The 26,662-nt window shown below is 37.8% G+C and overlaps 1 protein-coding gene across 1 annotated transcript in view; it reads right to left on the reverse strand.

Moving 5' to 3' along the window:
* Positions 1 to 26,662, reverse strand: part of LOC122804316 (cytochrome c oxidase subunit 7A-related protein, mitochondrial-like) — a 107,467-nt gene that overhangs the window by 10,660 nt on the left and 70,145 nt on the right. The window contains exon 2 of the mRNA XM_044074108.1: positions 546 to 686. Within this exon, the coding sequence (XP_043930043.1) occupies positions 546 to 686 (141 nt within the window). The remainder of the gene's footprint in view (positions 1 to 545; positions 687 to 26,662) is intronic.

Consider the following 26,662-nt stretch of genomic DNA (forward strand, 5'->3'; position numbering starts at 1 on the left):
AGAGAGGCCAGTGTTGCCATATTTGTGATTGTTCTAATTTTTCTGCCTTTAATTTAAAATGCAGTAAAGAATAATCCTAGCATCAATAGAAACATCTCTTTAACATTATTTCATCATTTTTAAAACTATATGGGATCTACTATAGAATAAATACAGTTCGTTTTATAAAATAATGAAAACAATGTGACAGAACGCAACAGAAGAGACTTTCTTTTAGTTACTTCATTGTAGGCATGAAAGCAACTACATATTTCAAAAAGTATGCTTTCAGTGACAGACTAAAGTGACAGTTATACTGAAATCTGATCAAAAGGTTAAGTATGCTGTAAAAAATTTTATTAGTTCAACTCTCTTGCTCAACTGCCTTACAGATCTGCATGTGCTCACTCACACACATGCGCACATACGCACGTGCACACGCTCAAGCATTTATATCAAAACAAGTATAAATTAACATATTACACAATTATAATTATACATATGTATTCAATAATTTATGTATTTAGAGCTCTTTTCCTTAACTATAACATTATGAAATTCAGTACCTGAAAAAACTTTTGTAACATTGGAACTTTGTTGCCCCCACTGTAGCTTGATAGTTCAGATGACCCATGGTCCAAAGAAAGTTTGGTTGGAGAGGCAAAGATTAACTGAGATGACTCTGCTGGAAGGTTAGGCATTAGACCCTACATAAGAAGAACAAATTATATTATTTCACATTCCATTAGCACTGCTGTACACAACAAAGAACACAAATATGTTCTAATGAATAATTAAGTAGCTAACTTTGCAACTCCTTAACAGACTCTTCATCACACAGGACAAGAATTTTAGAAGAATGATTTTTGTTCCCAAAATTATAATTGCAACAAGATTTTTACAGTTCACAAAGACTGAAATGCATTGGTTTCAAGCAAATATTTATGGAGTCATTTGCAGAACCTGTGCTTGATCAAACAAATTTTTATTTCAAAAAAGCTGAAGCCAGTGTTTTAAGCGAATGTTTAAATTGGCAAAAGTTCAGTTCACTGGATGACAGTTTTGTCAAAAGAGAGAAATCTGATGATTTGAGAGGTGTGTGTGTGTGTGTGTGCATGTGTGAGAGAGACAGACACAGGCAGACTGTGGGGTTAGGCAAAGGGGTAGCTTTAGTGTGTGTGTACAACTGTGCATGCTTTTTAGGGCTAAGGTAAGGGGTTAGTTCCAGTGAGTGTGTTTGAGCTTGTCTTCGGTAGTGGTAGCGTCATAGAAACAGTTTTCCTAAGGTAAGGTGCTGGGTTAGGGTTATTAAAGTGGACCAGAGTGGCAAACCTTAATAGCAAGGCTGCCCCTAACCCTAATAATAAACCTTACCTAAAACAAATTTCCATAACACTACTACAATTCAACAAATTTGGAGTAGTGTAATGGAGGAATTTATTTTTTTTTTGCAGTCTTCTGTAGGTTTGATATTCATGGTGTTTGAATGTATGGATGCTAAATATGTTTAGTGCTAGTGTTTTCTTTTCAACATTTAAGCATTTTAATCATTCAATTAATCCTATATACATGTATGTGTATCTGTGTGTGTATGTATATACATACATACATATATATATATATATATATATATATATATATATATATACACACATATACACATACATACACACACACATACACACATATACACATACTACCAGATGACTAAACCTCACATCACTGAATTTCAGAAGACTGAGACTAAAATACTGAAACTGAGAACACAAAAAGTACAATATTGTTAACAGAATGCTATTAAAATCTGAGCAACTATTAAGAAGCCTTATGAAATTGAGGAAGAAGGAATAATGTGAGAATTTAAGAGGTTTCAGAAAAGACCGCATGTGAGACTAGGATTAATATCTTAACAGCATGGCAAAAAAAATATTGTAAACCTTCAGTTGCCTGTTCAACAGGATAGAAAATGCTCACTGATCATTTCTGAATGCCCCTATTAAGCTAGAAACATGTATAAGGTCAATAATTGTTAAATGTATTTCATATTTGTGCAAATAACTAGAACTAAATACTGCTAGGTTTATCCTCCAGCCAAAGTAAGTAAAAGCAGTATCTGATTTTGCAATGATTGTTTAATCAAAACAATGGAAAAAAAAAACAAAAAAAACAAAGACAAGCTTGTCTGCAGCAAGTGCTCTGATGAAAAATATTAAAACATGTATGTGAAAAAATTGAATGGTCTTATTCATTATTACAGAGGCAACTACAAAAATAAATCTGTAAAATTTTGGTGGCAAAAAAGAAAAGCAAGTATAAAGATAAGTAATGATCTAGAAAATATTGGTGCTAATGACGCCATAAAAAACTCATGTTTGTTAGACAAATTAGGAATTTGTTCAAGTTTTTTTCTTTTTATTAAAACAAAATAATGAAACACTGAGTCGCGATAAAGGTAACACCTCTTTGTGATCTTCTTGGCTCATAACAGAAGAAAACAATTGAAAGCAAGCTAGCCAGTCTTTAAACAGGCAATGATAGCAACATTTCTAACAAAGTTTCCTCAAAAAACATGCTTTAAAACTGATTCTTTTTAAGACTGATAAGTAAGCTAGTAGAGGTAACTGCACATTTAAATGTAGATTACTAGCTGTTGTAGTACTGATTAAAAAAAGTGATTCTTATATTTCCCATGAGCACTTTAATATATGGCAATGAATCTATAAATATTTATAATGTAAAATATAATTTGCAAATAATTACTGTTTCAATGTTTTAGTTTACAGCTTTCCAATTTAAATGTCAAATCTTACTAGCATAATCTGAGGAGATAATTTTTCACAGCCTTAGAATTGTCCTGCTTTGGGAGATCTCTGCAGCTCATGCAAATGTTTATACCTTTAGTGTTCAAATTTCATGTTGAGGATAGCAGAGCAATCCATTTCTAGTTGATGGCTCAAATACAGCTTCTAGAAAATAAAGGGCACTGTAGATAAGAAATATATATTCTTTATTATACAAGGATTCTGTAATATGAGGCATGCATTGGTTCCTATTGCAGCAGCAACACAGGCTTCCTGATTTGCAGCAGTGGAGGTGATAGACCTTGTAAGGCAGGCTAAGCCAGTTTGGGGCTGTGGGCTCTCTTGTGTACTCGATTCTGCATTCCATGTTTTACATCCCGACTGATGCTGTGTTCTAAAAAGTGCTTTGATGGCTTCCTTGTGTTGCACTTTTCTGATGTATTGTTGGTGATTGGTAGATTGGACTGATGGCTTCTCGTTCTATTGATATTTCATATTTTAAATGATGGAGTGATGATATCCATGCTGGTTGTTTGTGTTCTGTGAGATTGCAGGGCAACTGTTTCTGAATTTCACAGTGCTCACTTTGTGAAACATTTTGTTGTTTGCGTAGTTCCCTTTTATTCACTGCACTGCTTTTATAACATGTGGAGTACTGAACATCTTAGGTTTGTGCAGGTTTCTGTAAGTTTAGCTCCCTTAGCATTTATTTCAGTGCACAGATGTTCAGTTTGAAAGCAATGAGAATTTTATTCATGAATCAATGAAAAGATTAAGACACAAGTCAGTTCTGCTTTTGCTGTTTAGTAGTGTGACTGTTTTGGGGAATTTTAAGTGTTTTTTTATATTTTGGGATTGCTACTTTCCAGGATTTGAATGGTTAGTCTGTCATTGTGATTTTGTGATGTCCTGTATGGTATAGTGACAAAAGGTAATTAGTGTCTTCTGTTGTTAAATACTTACTGTGGTAGACCATGCATGTATTTCTGATGATTATGTCACATGACTGTATTTGTGCACACTAGTGTTTATCTATTTATTGATCTATTTATTTATTTTTTTTTTATTTTACATTTATTTACCAGGAATGTCTGACTGGTTGGAGACCCATTTTCAGCAGAGGCCCAGGGAGAAAAGCTCCACGTACAAAGAAATACATACAAAATACATCAAAAATCTGAGTTAAAAAATGTACATATTCACATACATGCAGATACTTAAAATCAAGGACAAAACATTTATCTGTACAATGATAGAATCTTAACATGGTATGAAATTTAAACAAAAGATGTAAGACAGATTGTGCCAACAAAGTATATGTGATCCTGCAGAATTATAGCTGGGCAGTTTTAATAATGCGTATGTTCTAGGGTGTTTAGGACCTTGACATAAGAGATGAGTTTGACTGGGATCGGTATGGTGAAGGAAGTATGATGGGAAATAGGTTCAAAAGTTAATTTTATGAGGAGAATAAGAGAAATAGTAGAAGGTCTCATTAGCCTGGACTGTTACAAGAGCACTGCCATGACTTTGCTAAATTAATTTAGAGTAATTTTTTGAACTGGTTAGGGTTAAGGGTAGATTTAATAGCAGGGGGAAGTGTATTCCAAGCTTTTGCAACTTGTGATGAATATAAAGCATCACCTTAAGTATTAGTGGATTTGGTAGAGTGAAGCAGTGATTTCTTTGATGAGTGGAGAGTACGTTTTTTGGAATAGAGGTGTATAATGTGTATAAGAGCTGGTATTTTCTGAGACTGGTAGAGTAGTTTATTAGCCATGGTTAACTGAGTGTATGTTAAGAGCTGTGGTAGCTCTAACTAGGAAAGTTTTTTTAAGACATGACAGTGATGTGTCCTATGTGTAGAGTCTGTCGTAAATTTTGAAATTATATTATAGCATGTTTCTAAATTGTTTACAAATGATTTTTTGAGATTAGTTGGTATGGATGAGGCATACAGGAATGTTGACAGGAAGTGAGTTCTGGCTATTGCTTCTCTAGTAGTAGGGATAAGAAATCTTTTGTTTCTGTATAGAGTTCCCATGTGTGTGTGTTTTAATAGTTTGGGCTATGTGAATGTCAAAACTCATCTTATCAACTGTGACTCCTAGTAGTTTTGTTTGTAAATCAGGTGTAATTTTTGTATTACTGCTAGCAGTATTGGGTAGGTGGTTAGTGAGTCAGGTGCGGTGAAAGATCATCAGCTTGGTTTTGTTAGGGTTAAGTATGAGCTGTGAGTTGGTTAGCCATGATTCCACTTCAGTGAAGGACTTTTGAGTGATATCCTGAAGCTGTTGTATATTAGTGGCTGCACATATAAGAGCAGAATCATCAGTGTACTGGAATATGGAGGCTGGGGGGAGGCAGCATTGAGGTCATTGGTAAACATGTTAAAAAGAAGAGGTCCAAGAATGGATCTATGTGGGACTCCTAGTGTGACTGCAAGTAGGGGAGATAGGCCCTGGAGCCACTTACCTGCTTGCTGACATCCAGTTAGGTAACTTTGGAACCATGTAAGAGGAGTGACTAAGGTTAAGGTTGGCAAGGACATTAAGTAGTTTGTGGTGCAAAACTGTATCAAAGGCTTTAGGCATGTCTATAAAGACCAATGATATTATTTTCCCCTTCATTTCTAAATTGGTTGCTAGTGTTGGTAAAGCTAAGGAGGGTGCTTGTGGTACTGTGATAGGGTTGAAAGCCATGTTGTGTTTTGGCCAGTAGATTATTGACAGTGAGGCAATGTAGAAGTTGACAGTGTATGCATTGTTCAAGTAGTTTAGAAAGTACGGGGAATATAGTGATAGGTCTATACTTTGTGAGTTCAGCTGAATTACCACCTTTATGCAAGTTTGTTAGTTGGGATACTTTGCAGACACCCTAATGGTTATGGACATGAACTGGGTACATCAACTCTGTGTTTCTAAAGGTTAGCCAAACAGTCCACTTATTGTGTGCTGATGAAGCCATAAAAAGGCTGAAACATGCATGCGCACAGCTAGTGGAATTTGACTTTATTGGCTTGAATTTCTCCATAACAGACTTAAAAGGAAAACAAAGCCATGGGCATTCAGAACTGCCATATAACTCAAATACCTGATGTCCTTAAAGGGTCCTTTGCATATATTCCATGTACCTCTAATACAAGAGGTTTAAGGAATCACACAGTGGAAACTCTAGCTTGGCTAGATTTTTCCTTTAGTTTTCACCTTTATGTAAGACAATTATGTGAGAAATGTTCCAAATGGATGGGACATATTGTTCAGCTATGGAGCAGTTAATTAGTATGGATACAAGATAGGAACTGGCTTTGCCTGCTACTTTTAGGAACTCAGCTGGAAGGTTGTCAGGTGCTATCATGATAGGTTTGAGTTGGAGCTAGGTTGGATTGAGAAAGTATTTCTATTACTGTTGGGTGGACTAAATACTGTTGGTATCGAAGTTGGGTTAGTTTTAGTTAGCGCTAGGATACTTTCAGTGAAGTACTTGTTAAGTTGTTCGGTGGTTGTCCCAAGGCTATCTGGTAAATTAGGGAGAGGGGTAGAGTTTTGACCAGGATGGATGATTTTTTTTTTTTTATTGTACTCCAGAATTTTTTACAGTATTTTTGGCGTTTCCCTTGCAGTTTAGTATAATAATTTATTTTGTCCTGCTTGATTTGGTGTTTGGCCTTGTTCCTGATTTGTTGATAAGTGATGCAGTTGACGTGAGCTTTAGTAGTAAGCCATAACTTCCAAGTTTTGTACCTTAGTTTTAAGGAGCATTTTACTTTCACTAGTTAGCCATGCTGTGTAATTAACTTTAGCATGTAATGTCCTAGGAGGTGTCATTCTGTTAAGGATGGTTAGGAAAGTATTGTTGAAATATTCTACAACGGCATTGAGGGGCAGGATCTTAAGGGTATTCCAGTTTCATATTTTTAGTGTATCTATTGCATCCTTAGGGTTGAAATTTTTCTTTTTGTGGATTTGGTGGTAAGTGGTATGCCTTACAGGGTTAGTATGTCGTCTGCATTATTGTTATTGTTTTTGTTACCACTTCTGATGTACCCCAGATCAGATAATTTTCTATGGACATTTGTTTTGCTAGTTTTAGACATGGTGCAATATTTATTTGCTAATATATTGGGACTGTGAATGGGTGTTGTCCTATCTGATGTATAAACTGAAAATCACCTGGAACTGATTAGATATGTTTGTAGTATATCTGTTGCTGACTGACTAGCACAATGAAATATAGAAAACATGTTAATGATTGTTACTTATCTTGTTGATTTTAGGAATTAATTGTCTCTATTTGAAAACAGTTAAAAGGAGTCATGACAAAATTATATGGCTATAATTTGCTATTAATATTCTATGATAGCTATTAAAACCAACAAAAATGTGTATATTTTGTATATTCTGTTTTGTCTGTTAATTGAAGCTGAATGTTGATCTACATGGACAACCTTTAATTCTGTTTCACATGAACTCTGAGTTGATTATAAGCAATTAGTCCACAGCAAAAGAAGAAAGACTACATAGAAAAGCAAACTTTGGTTTGCAGGATACAGTTAGTCACCAGTTCTTATGCTTATGTAGAGCTATAAATGCTTTTCTACAAAGTACAGAATGAACTTTATATTACAAAAAGTCATGTTGCCTTCTGAATGTAACATGTGTGTAATTAAATACTATTAACAATACAGGATAAAAACGATTACTTCAGATGTGCATATTTCCATACAATTGAAAATGCAATGATTTATTTGTAAAAATGTGTATTATATGAGTGAAAAAAGCAAACGCATATATTAAAGAATATGCAACTTGTAGAGAATACTTATTATAGGCACTTATTTAACTGACATTTGCTTACTGAATAGGTAGGCTGGTCCATTTACTCTTTTTAGACATGACCTAAGCTCAAATTGCAAGTAACTATAGTCAAAAGAACAATACAAGCTCTAAACAAACTGCATAAAGACAATACAGGACATGCAAAAAGCAAATCAGTGCTGTTAACATACAGTATACTGTAGAGGGAGAATGTATGGAAATTAGTAATAGTACAAAATGAAATAAGCACATACATAACTGTGTGTAAATTTCTCTTTGCATGCAAATATCAAAATTAAATGTACTAATACATACAGTCTTATGAATTGTGTCTACTCAACCATTTTCAGGAAAATATGGCTTCTTGGTGTTTATGTTCTCTTACACTTTGTTTATATGCTGCCATTGTCTGCTGCTTTATTACTTCATCTGGAAGGTTGTTCCATACGGCAGATTTTAACATGGAAAAGGCTTTTTCTCCCGTAGCTGTTTTGAAACAAAGTTGGGCTAGCATTTGGTTCTCATCCTGACTGTTTCTGAAAACATATGTTTGCTCTTTTTTAGAAAATTTAAATCAAAGAAACAGGCAGTAACTTAGCTTCATTACTCTGAACAATAAAGCTCCTCAGAGAAGTGTAGCCCTTCTTGGGACTGGAAGCCATTTGCAGCTATTTAAGTGATCACAACGGAGTACAAGTACATTGATTAATAACAGAAATCTTCATATTTTTAAAACTACCTGCCTACTTTGAGTACTGTTCACAGAATGAAAATGTAAAAATGAGAGTCCATATTCAATTTTTGGAAAAGTACACTTTTTTCTACAGTTATATACACAACAGGAACAATGGATATAAGAAATCCTGTAATATAATTTCAGTGAGGTTATAACTTTGCAAGTTACATTACCAGTATGGAATGATAATGTTAAGGATTATGGATTGAATGTTAAGGAAAGCTCCAGAGCAAGATCCTGGTACCTGTATTCAATGACATTAGGGATGATAGCCTGAATGCCTTTAATAAGCAGGGATGTTATTTTTGAGGAGTTGACAAAGTCTGATGGTACATGACCATATGCAAAGATCAGTGAAGCATTTCTGTAAGTTTCCTTGAAGAAAGGAATATACTTTACTGCATCAATTGTAAAATCTGGAAAAGGTAGGACAGAAGAAAGGTCATTAATAGAGAGAGAGAGTAGCATTGGGGTCTCCAGTATTGTGGATTCCATTTTATAAGATAGAGTTATAATATTTTAGAATAATACTGATATACTTGTGACAGGCTTGAAAACATTTGATTGTGTTGTCTCCAAAACTGAACTTTAGCAAATTGCTGATTAACAGCTTAATTGTATGACATGTTCTGGCTATGTATACAAGCAAACCAACAGAAATGTGGCCTTGACTGATACTACTGTAAATTGTATGTGTAGCAGCCAGTAAGGTTTTTTTAGTGCTGAAGGCATTACGAACACCATGCTGATGGTCAGAAAGTAGGCTGTAGTTATGTATGTGTTGAAATAACTGCTTGTATAACAGTTTTGAAAGATTTTTGCAATATGGCACAAACTGAAAACAAGTTAGAAGTCCTTGAATTCAGTGAGAGAATGTACTCTTGGGAGTAGAATAACAGGGGCACATGGTAACATTATGGATAGGAGAGACAAGTTAAAATTGCGTGTAACTGGAATATCAATTTTTCAACCACATTTTTTAGGGGGTTAGGATGAAGTACATTGGCAGATGAGTTTAAGATTTTTAATACAACTCTGGTGTGATGTTCATTAGTTCAAATAGTTAAACAATACACCAATATAAATTTATTTGGGAGGCTGACATACTGGTTAAGGGGTTTACCTTACAGATACAAGGTATAGGATTTGATTCTAACCTCTTGAGTATTGGCTGGGCTTGCAAAAGTCTGCAAACTGACAGCCTAGCATTTACCTATAAACCTTGAAAGCTTCTTGGAGGAAACAGCACATGGCACGATATTCAGTCATTGAGTGTAGCCGTGGGGAGAAGGTATCAATAACTGGACCATATGTGGTACAGCAGGTAGGAAACTTGATGGCTAATCATTGTACTACAGAAGTTAAGAAGAGCCTTCAGTCTTTACAAAGTTGTGTTTTTATCACATTTTGTTTTACTGGGAGAGTGGGGTTTGAAATGTGTCTTATTCCAGAAATGTCTACATTTAAAAAAAAGGTAACTTGTTTTACATCTCAAGTAATTATATTTAGTGCTACTCATGGCAACCCTACTTAGCTTTCTATATGTAAAGTAACCATTATGTGACTGGTCATAAGATGGATTACGTTTCCACACTTTCCATGTACTGTATCTCTCTTTCCTCATATTTTTAATATCTGCAGTAATCCAGGGACACACATCAGCCCTGACTTTGAGGGAAAGAGCACTGTGTTCATGATAACTGAAAGAGCAGGCCAGGGTCCACCAGCGAGTATAAGTGGGACCGGTCTGTTACTAAGGCATGAATTAAGAAATGTTAGCTTTTGTTGTGGAAACTGACTACCAATAACAATTTGTTGAGGAGGGTGTATTACTCTGAAGGACCATACAGACAGTGCAGGACAGTGATCTCCTTATTTGGAAGGACAATTGATGTCCAAAGCCCCCATGTTTTATGCTGGTTATAAGGAGATCCAGGGAAAAGTCTTTCCCTGTTTGTGGACTGAATTTAGTAGGGACACTTACTAATTGCTCTAAATTGAAATGGTGAGTATTCTGTTCAGTTTATTGGCATCAGATCCAAAGGTACTAAGTTTGAAGTCACCTTGTATAACAGTATTTTTGGAGATGCCATCTGTAAAAGATTCATGATGGATATTTTGTACAGCAGACAGTGAAGAAGTGGGTGGTATATATACTACTGCTATAAAAAGGTATGAATGACCTCCAGTTGCCAAATCATTTTGTTTGCTTTGCATACAAGAAGAATGTCATGAGTTGCATTGCTTTTGACTAGGATCTATTTCCTGGCCCAAGATTACTAGACCTTCTATAGCTGGTTTCTATATAGTGTGATAGGCAGATGTCTTCCTTCATCCATGCTTCTGTCTTTGCCACTATTTGGGACTGTTCATTGGATACTCAAGCTTCCAAGATCACCCAGTTGGTCACTATGCTGCAAGCATTAAGGCAGGCTATTCTTACATCTTTGTTTCTAACCTAATGGTTTGTCTTTCCTTGGACTGCTATTAAGTGTTGTTCTGGGATTAGAACATATATTTCCTGACCTAAGGAATCTATTCAGAAGGTGGCATACCTCAGACAAGAAATCCATTTTGAAGAGTCATAGGATTGTATATGTGCTATAGCATTATTGCTTGTATTAGGTACTGCTGCCTGGCTATATGTGGTAAAAATTTAGCTATCTAGACCAGATGTGCTGGTAGTGCTGTATGGATGTTAAGTGAAGCCATCATGTTTAAACTAGTGTCATATCAATGAAAAATGGGTATGGTATCAGACAGTCAAAGAAAAGTAATTACCAGGGATGGAGTAAGGGTTTACAAAAGCAGATTATGTAAAACACTGACTACAGAGTCACTACAGGAAAAGAGGAGTTGACACCAAAAGTTAAAACCTGTCACAGTTTCATGTCTTAAGAAAATGCAGTTGCAAGCCTTAAGGAGAGAAGTTTCTATGGGAATGGTAGGAAAGCAGTACATACTTATTACACTGGTTTTATCTCAGTAATGGGTGCGTGAAGTGATGTTAGTGAGTATCCACACTTATTCAGAGTCAGAAGACTATAGGCTGGAATGCTTGACTAGAAATTAGTACTGAATAAGTTGCTGCTGGTGTTTGGGTTTAATTTAGTAGAAAACCCCAACATCCTGCATCCAAATGTTGAGATGCAGTCAGTAGATGAGTCTATCTCATACGTTACTTAGTAGAATGAAGCATGGACTGCACTTCTTAGTATTTGTTAAAGCCGGGGTTTAACTCAATTGGGCACCCGGAAGTCCTCTGTTTTGGGAATTATAAATCCTGCTTGTGTAAGGATAATTGTTGATCCTTCGGTTCTTAGATTAAAATTTCTGACTGAAATAGAGGAAGTTTGGGGAAGCTGATAATTCAGTCGTTATACAGAATGAAATGCATGACAAACAGTAATGTATATATTGGAGAAAGTGATTTCTTTATTGTTAAGACTGTCTTACCTTAAATTAATGCCTTATTTGTTAGATAAATGAAACATCATAATCATCATCAACCTCCTTTTTCTCATTATCTACATCAAGTCAGGATGTTATGTTAACTGTTACCTTCTTCAGCAGACATGTCTGTCAGTCACACGGAAAGCTACAGATTATGCATGTAAAGCTCAAAGGTGGCAAACTCCAGCAGGGTATTCTTACAATAATGGATAAAAATCTGTCCAACTCTTTGCTGGATGCCCTTGTTTCCTCTTGCCTACTTCTTGTCTGTCCCAAACCTTCTTCACCTGACTGATTTCTGCTTTTCTGCACATGTGCCTGAACCAACGTAATCTGCTCCATCTGCCTTTCTTTTCTATTGGAGCTATTCTGACTTCTTTGATGTCCTCACTTCTTCATCAACCTCAAGGAGTGCATCCTACCACCTATCCAAGGCACTTCATCTCTCTCACCTCTAGCTTCCTCAGCTGTTCTGCCTTTACTGTCTAGATTCCTGTAAGCAGCACTGGTTGCACCACTGTTTTGTACATCTTTATTTTCAGCTTCTTTTGAATTCTTCTATCATACACTACAGCTGACACTCTGTGACAGTTGGCTGCAGCCCTGCTGATTCTAGCTTTTACCTCATCATTCAGATTTTCCTTCTCCTCAAAGATCCTAGATATCCGAAGCTATGAACCTGTTCCACTATCTTTCCTTCTATCTAAATTCTGAGTTTCTTCTAATTTCCCCATTTGCTCCCATTAGATCTCTCTCTCATCTGTATTTAGTTTTATCCCAAATGCCTTCAGTTTTGCATTACACTCCTTTATCCTTTGATGAAGTTCTTGTTCAGAATCTGCCTTTAATACCAGCAACTTTGTTGAGCTGTCTCCTCTGACCTGTTTGCTAATGCAGTCCATTACTAGTATGAATAGCAGTAGGTTCACAGATGAACCCTGATATACCCCCACTTCCACTGGAAACCCCTCTCTCATACTTTAGTGACTGGTCCTTGTGCATTATCTGCTCTAATTCTGCCAATGTTTCTGAGACTTTGAATCACCTCAGGACTGCCCAAAACAGCTTTCTTGGGACCTTGTCATATGCATTTTCTAAGTTTAGGAATGCCCTTGTCCTTACTATTGCAACCTCTCTTAACATCTTTGTTAGCCAACCAGTATTTCCTTCCTAGCCTGGTCCTGTCTTTTCTACCTCCCACTTTTTTCCTGCACTCTTCTGTTGATGACTTCCTGGACTTCTACTTCTCACCACCGACTTTCCTTAAGTACTTTAATTCCATAACTGGCTTGGCCACATATCTGTTTGATAGTCCTTCCACATACTGTTTTGAAGTGGTGTCATTCTTCTTCAATTCCATTTATTTCTTCTTCTAGAGGCACTAGAGCCCTGAGTATTTCCTTTAACTCATGTGCTTTCTCTCCAGTTAACTTCCAGATTTCAGCCTGGTTTCTGCTCACCTTAGGGCCTTCTCTGACCACTGCATGCAGTGACAGTGGGAAAAAAGTGGTTTATACTGTGGGCCAGCTGTTTTACTGGGGATGACTTTGCAATCACTGATTCTACCCCACTGCCCCTTCCTTAGTAGAAGGAAGTCTACCCAAGTTGCATGTTGGCCACTTTTCTGTGTGATCTTACAAATGTTTCTCTTGATGAACCATGTGTTGGCCACAATCAAGCAATTTGACAGACAGAAATTTAGAAATTTATTTTTACTCCCATTGTGCCTTCCATGCAGCCCTCATATCCTGTTCTGTCTGTCCTGTTGTATGTGTTCAGATCACTCATTACCATCATCTATTCCTGTTGGACTGCTTTAGTTAATAGGTCCTGCAGCAGCTGTCTAAACACACTCTTTTACTAAATATCACATCCCTGCTGTGGCGCATAGATTGAGATTAATAGTGCCTTATCCTTCTCTGCAGTGTGACTGTCATGAGTCTGTCACTAATTCTAATGATATCCCTCACTGTCTTCTGAAACTCTTCCCTCACCACAATTCACAAACCATTTATATTCTGTCCTCCTCCTGAGCAGTAGATTGTTGATCCCAAGTCAAGTGGCTTTGCTGCGCTGCCCTTCCTTTTCTCCTGGCCACATAGGATGTCCAGCCTCTTCCTTACTATCATTTCATACAATTCCTATCAGTGAACCTACAATGAATATAGCAATTCTTAGTTTATGTTTGCCAGGTTGATTAGTTTTATGTACAGCTTTTGCTCTACTGAGCTATCCCAAGGTAACCAGACTGGGCAAGTGGGCAGTGGTTACCCGCTGGCTAGCAGCTGACTGACCCATGGCTGCTGCATTTCAGGGTGGGCACTCACTGACCAATACGGGTACAGGCACCCCTCCCACCATTAGCATGGGTTCCTGGCATAGGTCAGAGTCAATGTTTACACCATTAAGTGGCCAGCCTTGACACAGCGTACAATCTGTGATCAGTGTTCTCTTATTTTGAGAATGCTGTGCATCACATTTGACAGCAAAAGTGGTTGGTCTATACAACTCTTCCCTCTATAAGCACCAACTAAAGTCTGTGCTGCTGCCCAAAACACCATTTTTGGGTATGTTTTAGGTGGAAACACTCACACTGCTTTTGGGAGATAGGAGGATCCCTCCCCCCAAAAAAACACAGGGAATGCATGCAAGCTCCATATCAGCAATGGCAGGAGTTCAGAATTGAACATTGCAGCTTGTGCATGAAAGGCAAAGATCTTAACAAATATGCCAACTGTAACATATCTATAGTGATAAGATAGTATGCAAGTTATATACGTGTCAAAAGAAATATGACTGTTCACATACCTAGAAAATTCTCAAAAAATATCCAATCGGGGTCTCATAAACAAAAAAGATAGACTGCAGGGGACAGAGGAAGGAAGGGGAAGGATAGAAACATGGTTTGATGGCAGCCCCATTAATCAAGCTGCAATGTAATGATGAAGTTTGGGGAATTGGTTAATCCTTATTTGTCAAGTATTCTCCCATGGTAATCCAGTGGCTCCCAATAAACATTGCAAAGTGATTCAGAAAATTGCTTTGCTACATAAAGGTCAGTGGGGGTGGGTGTACACAGAGCAAAGAAAAGGAAATTAACAGTTCAATAAAGAGGGAGTGAATGTTAATGAAGGTGAAGAGGGGGGAGCAAGGGCAAATCTTTTTACAAGAGATTAAGTTAAAACCATTAGAGTTAAAAGTTAAAAAAAGGCTATATGTGGTTAGCTTCAAGTCAGGCAAAAGGAGGTGGTAAAAGGGGAGTGAGGATTTTAAGCAGCACCACTAAACAGTGGAAATCAATGATGGTAAAAATAAGGAAAACAGATGAGTGGACGGCAGGTGGTTGAGAGGGGACAAATAATTACTTCTGAAGACTTTTTGTGGGCGAGACGGAGTAATCATAGGAGTGACCGCAGTGTGGTGTTGACCCCAAAAAAGGGGATAGGAAATTTGAGGCAGCTGAATTTCATAGGTACCATCAAAAAGCCAGAGCTGAGGGGAAGAGACATAAAAGGCTGTTAGAATTATGGCAAGAATTACGACCAGGAGAGACAAGCTAGTAAGTTGGATAGATTATTGGCAGATGGGAAAACATGTGAGGAAATCACAACTGTATATTGTGAGGAAAGAAACTGACCAGATCATGCCATTGTTAGGATTAGCTGGGAGCCAGACACTTGGATCGTGGGTACATGAAGACGGATTACTCGGTACTAGATGAAGAGAGCTGCTATCAAATGGACACATGATATAGTTAGGGAGGCAGCAGTCTTAAACAAAAATGCCAAGGCACACTGAGAATTTGTAAATATAATGGGAAAAATGATGCCTGGAGGGGCCACATTGGTTAGAATGGGGGGGGGGGTTGAGAAAAGAAAGTGTGCAGTAAGGGCTCTACAGGATAGGCTTAGGGAACTGCAATGCACTGAACAAGCAGAGGTTGAAGCTCAGAATATAAAGAAGGCAGAGCAACTGGTCATAAAACACAGGTTGAAAAAATATGAGGAATCGAATATAAAAGCCAAGTGAGAATGGCGGCAGGATTTTGGCTGAGCGGATATATGTTAAATACCCTAATGTGGATCAAGGATCAAGAATCAGAGAAAGAATGCTTGAACCAATCTGGTGGAGAACGAAAGGGGAGGAAAGCCATAAAAATTAACAATAAGGGAATGATTCTGGCATCGTTATACTTACCTTTATATAACATTAAACTCCCAAGCTGCATTGATTTATTTATTTATATTTTTGTATTTGATTTGTATTTGTTTACTGTGGTATTGCACTGATTAATATTGACCAATTTAAGGCTCTACCTGGGTGAAATACAAAACATTTCACAATCAAATATATAGTTTCATAGTATAGTACTAGGCTATCTGCCCTGGGGCATTTGTAAGCCTAGCCATAGTGATGTGGCTTTGGCCACCCCATGAAATGGTACAAAAATGTTCAGAATAAATCTAGAATACTGTGCCTCTGTCTAGTAGTGACACAATGAAGGTCCCCTTATATAATAGAATTAGTTTACTGTGCCCCTGTCTAGCAGTGACACAGATGTGACCCCTGGGGTAAACTTACGATCTCCAATCCACTCATCAAGATTTCTCTTGAAGAGAGTCAGTGAGGGGCTCTGCCTAATACGAACTGGGATCCTGTTCCAAAGTATGGGAAGCCTCTGGCTTATGAATCTATCCCTCCAGCATGTCCTATTCATACTTGTGCTGAGGTTTAAGTCTTTAGCTCTCATGGTCCTGATGGATTTGGATTTTTTGAGGTGGAGCATGTCCATCAGATCCTGATTGGACATGGCCTTGTACGTCAGGCAGAGATCATCTCTGAGCAGGCAGTATGCTACTGAATAGAGCTGAAGTTTCTTTAGTCTGGCAGAATAAGACATATGTTGGAGACCCTTGATCCTTTTGGTGAGGTACTTTTGTGGTCTCTCCAGCTGTTGCAAATGCTGGGTGAGGTACATACCAAATGGGGCATTGTACTCAATCATGGGTCTGATGAGGGAGGAATATAGGGGTACAATGACATCCTTGGATCTGGATGTGAATCCCTTCATGATGAGGTGTGCAAGGTAGAATGTTTTTCTAACCACTTTGGCAACATGGGTGTCAAATGAGAGGTCGCTGTCTACTTGGGTCCCTAGGTCTCTGATTACTTTTTCCGTACTCAGTGGGTTGCTGTCTATGTGATAATTTGTGGGTACTTTGTTTTTTCCAAAAGGGATGACTATACATTTTTTGGCATTTAGTTTAAGGTCGTGACTACGGCACCAGTTGTCCGTTTCAGTGAGGCCTTTTTGTAGGATGCGTGTGTCTGCTGGTGTATTGACTATGGCGCCTAGTTTGCAGTCATCTGCGAACTTTGTCAGTCACAGCCCTCCCATGTTTGCTTTAACATCTGAGAAATAAATGCCGAACAAGAGGGGTCCCAGGACAGATCCCTGTGGGACACCACTTGTGACTGGCTTTGAGTCTGACATTGCTCCAGTGATTTTAACTTTATGGGTTCTGTCCTTTAGCCAGTTTGCAACCCATCTAGTGACATAAGGGCTTACTTTTAAGCTGTTTAGCTTATCTATGATGCCTGAGTGGGGTATTGTGTCGAAGGCCTTAACCAAGTCCAGGTATGCTGTATGGACTGCTTTGCCCTCATCAACAGCTCTAGTGACTGTTTCGAAAAAGTCAACCAGGTTTAAAAGGCAGGATCTGCCCTTTACAAAGTCGAACTGGGTGGGGTCAAGTGTCTGTAGGTCCCCTATGTCTCTGTTTATGAGTTCCATAATGATTCTTTCCATAGCTTTGCAGACCAGGCTAGTTAAGCTTATGGGGCAGTAGTTTCCAGGGTCTGTAGGGGCACCCCCCTTGTGGAGTGGGACCACTGTTGCTGTACGCCAGTGTTCAGGTACATATCCCGAAGTAAGGCTAAGGTTAAATAGCATTTTTATGTGTGGGTTTAGCTCCTCTTGGAGTTCAAGTAACACGCACCCCGGGATACCGTCAGGTCCCATTGATGCTGTGTTTTTTGCTTTGTTTAGGGCGGTTCTCACTTGGACATCTGAGATGACAGGGAGATTACATTCAGCTGGGATAAGTATTTCTTCTTTTGAGGGTGAAGGAGGGGAGAAATTTGCACTGAACCTGTCAGCCAGAATATTAGCAATATCTGTGGGTTCAGTGTATTTTTTGTTGTTGTGAACCAACTCTGAGCATATCTGAGGGTTTCTGCCCAGGTTTCTAACATAGCTGAAGAAGGCTTTGTGGTTATCGTTAGTGTCCTTAGCGATTTTTCTCTCAAAGTTTGCCTTGGATGTTTTTATGAGAGAACGTAGTTTTCTGCTAATGTTGATCAGAGATGTCTTCCCTTCATGGGATTTCGTTCTGACGTGCAGTAGCTTCCTTCTTTTGTTATACAATTTGTTTATGGCTGAGGTCCACCAGACAGGACGCTTACATTTGGTGGAGAGGGACTTGGATTTGTTTGGGATTGCATGATCCATGCATTCTTGGAGATGTCCACAGAAAGCATTTGTGAAGGATTCGGCATTGTGTGAAGTGGTATCCACTGGCACAGTGGGCTTAAAGGATAACATCTCTGTCTTAAGAAGAGTGAAGTCTGCTTTTGAGAAGTTTTTCACTGTGGTCTTTTGTACTGGGGGTGGAGGTGGGATATGTATATCCAGGGTGATTAGTTTGTGGTCAGATCTCACTAGTGAGGGGTATACTTCCGGTGTGGAGCATTTTGTCCCATGTTTGTGATGATCAGGTCTAGTATATTATCTCCCCTAGTGGGAGAGGTGACTAGTTGTTCCAGTGCATTTGAATTTATGAATTCCAGGAACCTTTGGGCTAGGGTATTAGGGCTAGAATAATGTACCCAATCTATGTTTGGGTAGTTGAAGTCTCCCAGTATGATGGTATTTTGTGATACATTCATATCCTCCAATGTCTTCAGGAAGGCTGAGTGGGGTTCTTGAGATTGGGAGGGTGGTCTGTAACATGCTACCAGTTGTATAGCAGTTTTGCCTATGGTTAGTTGCACCTGTATGGTCTCTGATGCTTCATGTGTTGCTACTAACCTGGAGGTGTGGAAATATACAGATACATAAGCAATAACAAAGTACTTCAGGCTAATTACAAAGAAAAAAACTGCGTGCATATACATTCAAGTGAACAAGCGCAGCGCAATATTAATATATATATGTGTGTGTGTGTGTGTGTGCGTGTGTGTGTCTGTATGTATCTCTCTTTATATATATATATATATATATATATATATATATATATATATATATATATATTTGTGTGTGTGTGTGTATATATATATATATATATATATATATATATATATAGTTAGGGTTTATTATCCAAAGATAGAATTAACTTTTGGCGAACATGGGAGTGTCAAACAGCCATTGGCCGATTTCCGTGTTGCTGAACGTTAATTGTGTGAAAGTCCTTATCAGCGAATGCCACAGTGCATTTGCTGATAGGACTCGATGTTATGAGTAGAGATTGTGGTACAGTGCAGATTGGGAAATTCATCCCTTTCCTCACAGTAGTGTGATCTTGGAGTTGGAATATATAGTTAGCAGAGAGAGTGGGGGTGCAGGGGGGCTTGTTCCCCTCAAAACAGTGAATTACAGGGTAGGAGCTAGACTTACCTTAGCTACTACATGGACATCCCATTCAATATTCGACATTTACACCTCAATCAGATATAGATGAAAACATATTTGTTTGTAAAGTGGGTTTAGCAATGGAAAGGATATGCGGTTGTGAGAGGAAGACCAACAGAGAATAAATTTGCCGAGTGCAGACACAAAAAGGGAGGTGACTGAGGTAATTAGGCACCTGAGATGGAGGTAAAAAGGGTGGAACAAATAGATACTCCATTAATTTCTATAAAAGTGACTTTTCAGGTAAGCAGTCCAAAGACAAGTCTGTTCAACGACATTACAAAAAAGGGAGATTAAACAAATCTATGGAATTGGGTGCAGCAATATTACTGTACAAACAGAAAGAACAAGAGATGGATGCAAGAAATGATCAGCCTATATCTCTATGCAATGTAGATATTAAAGCTGTGGCTCATATTTTGACAGTAAGCCTGGAAAAAAATCCTTCTGAGACTAATATGGGATGAGAGTGGTATTAAAGGCATATTGTTCATGAACCACTAAAGCATGCTTATAGATTTTCTACAGTGGGCTTAGGAAAAGGTCATGGAAGGGCATGCGTTTTGTTAATAGGCATTCTGAATGGCTTTAACTGTGTTTCATGGGAGTTTATGACACAGGCCATTGGAGATATTAAGCAGTTAAAGAAAGAGAAAGTCCTTTTCATGGCCCCGCATTTTATGGCTTATATAAATGGTGGATATTTAAAAGAAACTGTTTTGGAAAGGGGAACTCATCAGGGTTTTCTGGTAGCAGCAGGATTATTTTTAGTGGCCAGTGAATGTTATGATGCAGAGAGTAAGGGAAAGTTAGACAATGCAGAATAGTGGTAGAAAAAGCTGTTGTATTTTTCTCTTTGAAGATGACTGCATGATGCTACTTGAGGATACTAGTTTGCAAGTGCTCAAATTATTTTAGATGTTTGTTAGCTTTGGCAGTGGATTTCATTACCACCCAATTGATTAGAATGAAACTAAACAGAGGGTGGGATGTTTTACAGTCTCAGAAAAAATGGAGGGGATAGAAGTACTTAGGCATGTATTTTATAAAATTGTGGCTGAGAGTAGAGACTAGAACTTGGCCAATCTAAATGTAAGGATAGGGAAAAATTTAGACATATGGACATGAAGAATTACAGGTAGATCGTAGATAGAAAACAATTGTTTGCACAATGATACTTCTACGTGTATTTTGTTTTGCATGACATATATAAATCAGCCCTCTAAATAAGATTACAGGAGATATCCAACTAGTTTGTGTGGAAAGAAGAAAGAGGAACGATCATGGAGAAATTCTTACGGCTCATAGGAAACCTGAAATGTAGGGTATATTAGATTTTAGGTAATATGTACAGCTGTAAATGATGTGCAAAGGCTGAGAGGCAAAGAAAATGAAAACATGTAATGAGTTGCCTGGGCTGGAAGAGTGGCAAAACAGTCAGCAAAGTTGGGGACGGTACTGGCAATACAATTCATCAACTGCTAACATGTTGACTGCATTTCACATGTGAATGGGACAGAAGCACTATAGATATATGCTGGACCTGCTCTAAGGAGTTGGGGAGGAGGCGGGTAATCTGGAAAGAAAAGGGTAATAACAAGGTGAAGGATCTAACAGATGAACACTTAAATTAATGGCTATCTTTCCCATTTTTCAAACAGATATATAATTTACAGAAAGATGGTGTACTAGGAGATTCTTGGAGCTAGTAACCACAGTATTCACAAGAGTCCATACAAAAGTACACAGATGCAGGAGGAGAAATAATGACTTATGAAGTTGGCATTACTTTAGAAAAAAAATGGTGCTAGATAAAAAAGGAAGAACTGGTATCATTAACAAGCAGTTGGGGCGGCATGTACGTGAGTATGCTTTTGGTAAGCTGCAGGAGCAGTGGATTAAAGAGGATGTGATATGGGAGCAATAATAATCCTGGAAAAGAATATTAGCAATTTATTAAATGTTAAAAGAGATGGGCCTTGTTGGGGATCAGTATGGAGGGATGATTAACAGGTGATATAGAACACTTGTGAAGATATACCAAGAAGGATGATATCCATCCATAGAGTGATAGAAATATGCATAGAGAAACACAGATCAGATGCACATGCAGTAGACATGTAATGAGGTTGTACCACTGCTGAGGGGTAGCAAGAGAGGTTTGGAGTAAATTACTATGGAAGAAGATACCAGACCAGTATGACTTATGCCTCTTTGAGGTGAATAATGATAAGGGATGGGCTGGAGAAGAAAGACTTAAATTCCAACAGCTTGTTGAGGAAGACAGATGGCAGCTAAAGTTTAGAAATGGGAGGATCTGTAAGTTTGTACAGAAAGAGGAGCTATGATCTAGATGCAGAAACTATGGAAGGGCCATGCATAATGGTTGACAAGAAGATGTAAGGGAGTGTTCAGTGATGGACAAACTCCTCAAGCAAACAGGTGAGTGAGTGAGTGAGTGAGTGAGTGAGTGAGTGAGTGAGTGAGTGAGTGAGTGAGTGAGTGAGTTAGTGAGTGAGTGAGTGACAAAACAGGTGAAATTGTAGCTGTAGTGGATTAGATATGATAGTACCAAGTACAGGCGGAGGGACTACTACAGACAAAATATACTGCACCCAAACGGACGTAACTTTCTGAATAAATAAAGGAAGTTGAGTAGACTCCATTATGTATATAGTACTTAATACAGCGAAAAATGTCTGTGCTTTCAAGATAAAAAATAGAATATAATTAAAGCTGAGCAACAACAAAGTATAACTATAAATTCAAAGAGTTGTCAATTCCTTCAAAACTGATTTTACCCCAACATGCAAAAATAAAGAGCAGAACTCATATTGCTGTAAAATGCAGAACATTTTTTCAGTCTTTAAATATTAACAGTGCAAATCAAAGGAAATGACTTCAGAAATCTTCCAATGTTATCATTGTCATCACTGTAGTGGAGAATAACAGCGACCAATACACTTCCACATTGCAAAGTTGTGAGTGCTTCTTAACATACCAAGTATTCAGAATTTAACATCTGAGAGAGAAAATGTCAGTTCTATCTACAAATAAGGAAGATGACCATGGTGGTGGTGCTGCGGTAGCGTTGCCGCCTCGCAGTAAGACGCTGTCGGGTTCGATTCTCAGCTAGAGTGTTTTCTCCGTGGAACCATGCGTGAATGGGCGTACCTTCATTGAAGGTTGTGCATCAGGGCTGGTAACTCGGCATGTAAAAATCAAACACCAATCATTAGCGGACCGGAATTCCACTGTGGCTACCCCTAACCGGGAAAAGCTGAAAAGACACAAACAAATGAATTTTAGATCACACCCTCTGACTCTCTGAACATTCATATAATATAGGAACATAATAATCAGCCTCACATGAACACCTCTAATATTTATTTATCCCCATACTCTTTTGGAGAAGAAGAAAGACGTATGTTGTTGAAAATACATTTTTAAGTGATTAAGAGCTAAATTCTGCTGTTGCTGGAATTACTTAAATTCTGATTAATTTCTGCTTTGTTAGTGGTGTAGTTAGGATTTTCATTTTCTGTACATATGAATTGTTTTTTTGCTACATTTTTATCTGAAATTATGCTACTATTTTATCTTTCTTTTTCTTTGGCATATAGATGCTGTTTGTGAGTTGCAATTGGACTCTGTGTTATATTCTTAAATTTTTTTATTCTGAGAAAAGGTAAGGTTCACACTTGCTAGAAGTGTCATTTCCTTGCCTTAGTGTTAGGGTTAGCACCCATTACTAAGATGGGGAGGGGGTCTCCATGGGGAACCATACACACACACATATATATATATATATAGATATATATATATATAGATATATATATATACACATACACATACACATTCATACATCCAAGACTGCTTCCAGTACAGATGGCTGTCCTGCTGGAAATCCATTTGATCTCCATCTAGACAGTTTTCATCTCCAGCATCCAACATTTATGTTTCAATGAGGCAAAAGCATTAACAAAATGTGCCAGATAGCCATTTGTGACTTTTGTCATGACAAAATTACATTCACCCCCTTCTAGAATGTTACCAGCTCATCTTGCAGCAAATAAGCTGTAACATTATACGTCATGGGTTCTTCTTTATTACTATACTCATAGTCAAAAATACATTGCATGTACATTTTTCTCAGCAACAATCATCTTCTTTGCTTGACTGTAATAAAAACAACAATTTTAAACTTGAACACTGCAGAGGTTAAGAAAATAATAAAGTGATTAAACAGGAAAATATCAGTACTATAAATAAAAGTACTAAACATTATTATCTGGCTTTAATGTTTTTTCAGACTGTGGGAAGCTTGCATGGAAAATATATTATGTAATCATATAGTACACACAGACGTTTGAGATTTCCTTGTGTTCTTTTTACTATCTTAGAAGATCTGGTCACAGTTTGCTTGTGAATAACAGAATGAACAAGAACAAAGTCTTCTTTAAACACAAAGTGATATCTGATGGAATGTCTCAAGTCCATATGTTTTCTGACAATGTTAAACAGATTCAAAAACAAACGTCTTTTCAAAGCATACCTGTGATTTGTAATGGTGATCACTGCAACCTTATCCTCTAAAAGACTGAAGATGACAAAGAGGAGCTGGTTCTGGTCCACTTATTTCAGTAACATAAACTGTTCCACTTCAAAGTTGTGCAGCCTGACCCCACTCTTAGCATCTGTAGTGAACTTAATTTTGCCTTTTTGATGACCGTCTCTCTCTCTCTCTCTATCTCGCTAGGTCATATGGTTTAGATCTGATCGGGGATAGTGAAAGTAAAGTCCTAGTAAAGTCCTATTACAGTCATAACTGAAAAGACAACTTTCTCAGGAAACTCCAGTTGTGGGATCGATCACACTTCTGCATCTATTCACCACACCAAGTAGTAAATGTTCTGTTTCCACAAAATGTGCTTAATGTATGACAATAATAGATTCATAATTTCATATGTAGTTACAAGGCATATGGTCAAGGAAGCCCCTGAAGAGCATAACCCGAACAAGTGCCAAAGAGCACTGTCTTCCAATTAAAAGACTTGTTCAGAATCAGACAGTAAACAAATAGAAGGTGATACAGAGTAAACTGTAGACTACAGAAAGTAGCTCATAGCTTTAATCCAGTGTGCTAACTATGCAACTAAAAATATAATAAAACAGCAGCAAACATTCCTTGATCATGAGAGAGGGTTGGGAGGGTGGCCTAATGGTTAAGGTGTTTGCCTTACAAACACAAGGTGCAGGGTTTGAGTAAATGGCTCACAAGGGCAGTTAGCTTAGTACTAAACTATGAACTATGAACTATGAACTATAAGCAAATTACCAGTTAGGGATGTACAAGTGTCTCAGCTCACTAGCTTTTGCCTTCTCAATGACCTTCTATGTCTTTATTAATGTTTTTTAGTACATCAGATCTTCAAACAATCTTGCCTATGTTGACTATAAAATATTTTACACTGCTATTACCTTGTGCATATATTATTTCAAAAATTACTTCAAAACTGCTTGAACTGAATATCATGAACCACAGTCTGATCTGATGGATGTGAACATATGAAAAAAAAATAAGAATATTTTGTCTGCTACTACTAGCATAATTTTTTTGTCTTTCAAAGGCAGAAGGTAAACATTCTACTGTGGGACGTCTAGAGAACTAATCAGCTGTAAGGGTTCAGGCTGTTACTAGGCAAGACATTTCTCTGTGGGTACATTTGTTTGGGTAAACATGGATGAAGTAAAATTCAGCTGCACACACATATAGATGTCACAAATTAACTGCAGGCACAGAGAAGCAATTCAACTCCAGGTCCACAACTTCAATGGGGGCAGATAAACTGTTGGGAGCTGTGCTTGTTATGGACAGCACATGCTTATGTATCTGCAAAATTCAGAAGTGTGCAACATGGAAGAAATCCTGCAGGCTACAGTAGTCACATTTATGCTCCAGTAAGTGTTTTAGGCAATGTTCCCTAAACACTGTGAAGGAGGTAACAGTCAACAGACATCATTAATAAAGGCACCGCCCATTGTACACAGCATTTTCATTGCCACTGGCATGTCCACTGGGAATCCTGCTGCTGACACTTGACATTCCGTCTGCGGTCTCAAAGTAACTTTTGGGGCCATGGTCATCCCCCCACCACCATGTGTATTTGGTTACTGAAGATGTGGGAAATGAGCTGCATGCCTTCTCTGTGCCTATAGGGAATTTCACCACCATGTGTATTTGGTTACTGAAGATGTGGGAAATGAGCTGCATGCCTTCTCTGTGCCTATAGTGAATTTGCAAAACCTAAGTGTCTCTGCTGCTGAATTTCATTTAAGCCATGTGTTCCCAATTAAATGTATCAGCAGAAGAAATGTCTCATTGCTTGTAGATCATAGTATAAAGTGTATGCTTTATCTTTAAGAAACATGCGAGGCTGTACATACACGTATATAACTCACACACGTGCAAACCCTAGTGCCATTTTGAAGGATCAGCCAGGGAGTGAACATGCATGATCATAGTTGCTAATTGTATATAACTTACTTAAGTTACAGTCAATAGTCAACAACAGTAATGTGGTTGTATGAAATAAAGCTACATGAACAGAACCCATGAAGGATCTTTATTCATGTCCCAGACACGAAAATGACATGGTATGAGAACTGGGATGGCAGACAGAAGAAAGTTCAGAGCCATGAGGTGCAAAGACGACAGTGAAGATAAAACAGAGAGAAAAGTGCATGAACATAGCCAGAAAGAATCAAAGGTAATGAGAAATAGCACAAACTATTTATTCAATGTGAAAGACAATAAAGGGGCATTACAAGGGTACAAACCACATTATCAGGCAAGCAGAAAGTATGAAGACTGATAACTAAAGAAAATGTTTAAGATAAAAATATTCAATGAAACAGTTAACTGTAAAGCAAAACAATTATGTTTAAAGCAAAAATGAGCATGTTTAAAGCAAAACAAGTGTGTTCAAGGCAGAGTTCTGCATGTTTAGAGTAAAATGAGCACAAAAAAGTGTATTGGGCATAAAAAAGGGCTTAAATGAGCAAAGCAAACATAGTAAGAAAGAAAAAAGAGCACATTAAGCAAAATAAAGCAAGGTGACTGTATATGTTTTGGCAAAGTGCTGTATCTGGGCATAACTATGACTTTGTATTGTATCAAGGGCAT

This window comes from Protopterus annectens, chromosome 6.part0 (genome assembly GCF_019279795.1).
Source record: "Protopterus annectens isolate FY-2018-M chromosome 6.part0, PAN1.0, whole genome shotgun sequence".
Classification (NCBI taxonomy): domain Eukaryota; kingdom Metazoa; phylum Chordata; order Ceratodontiformes; family Protopteridae; genus Protopterus; species Protopterus annectens.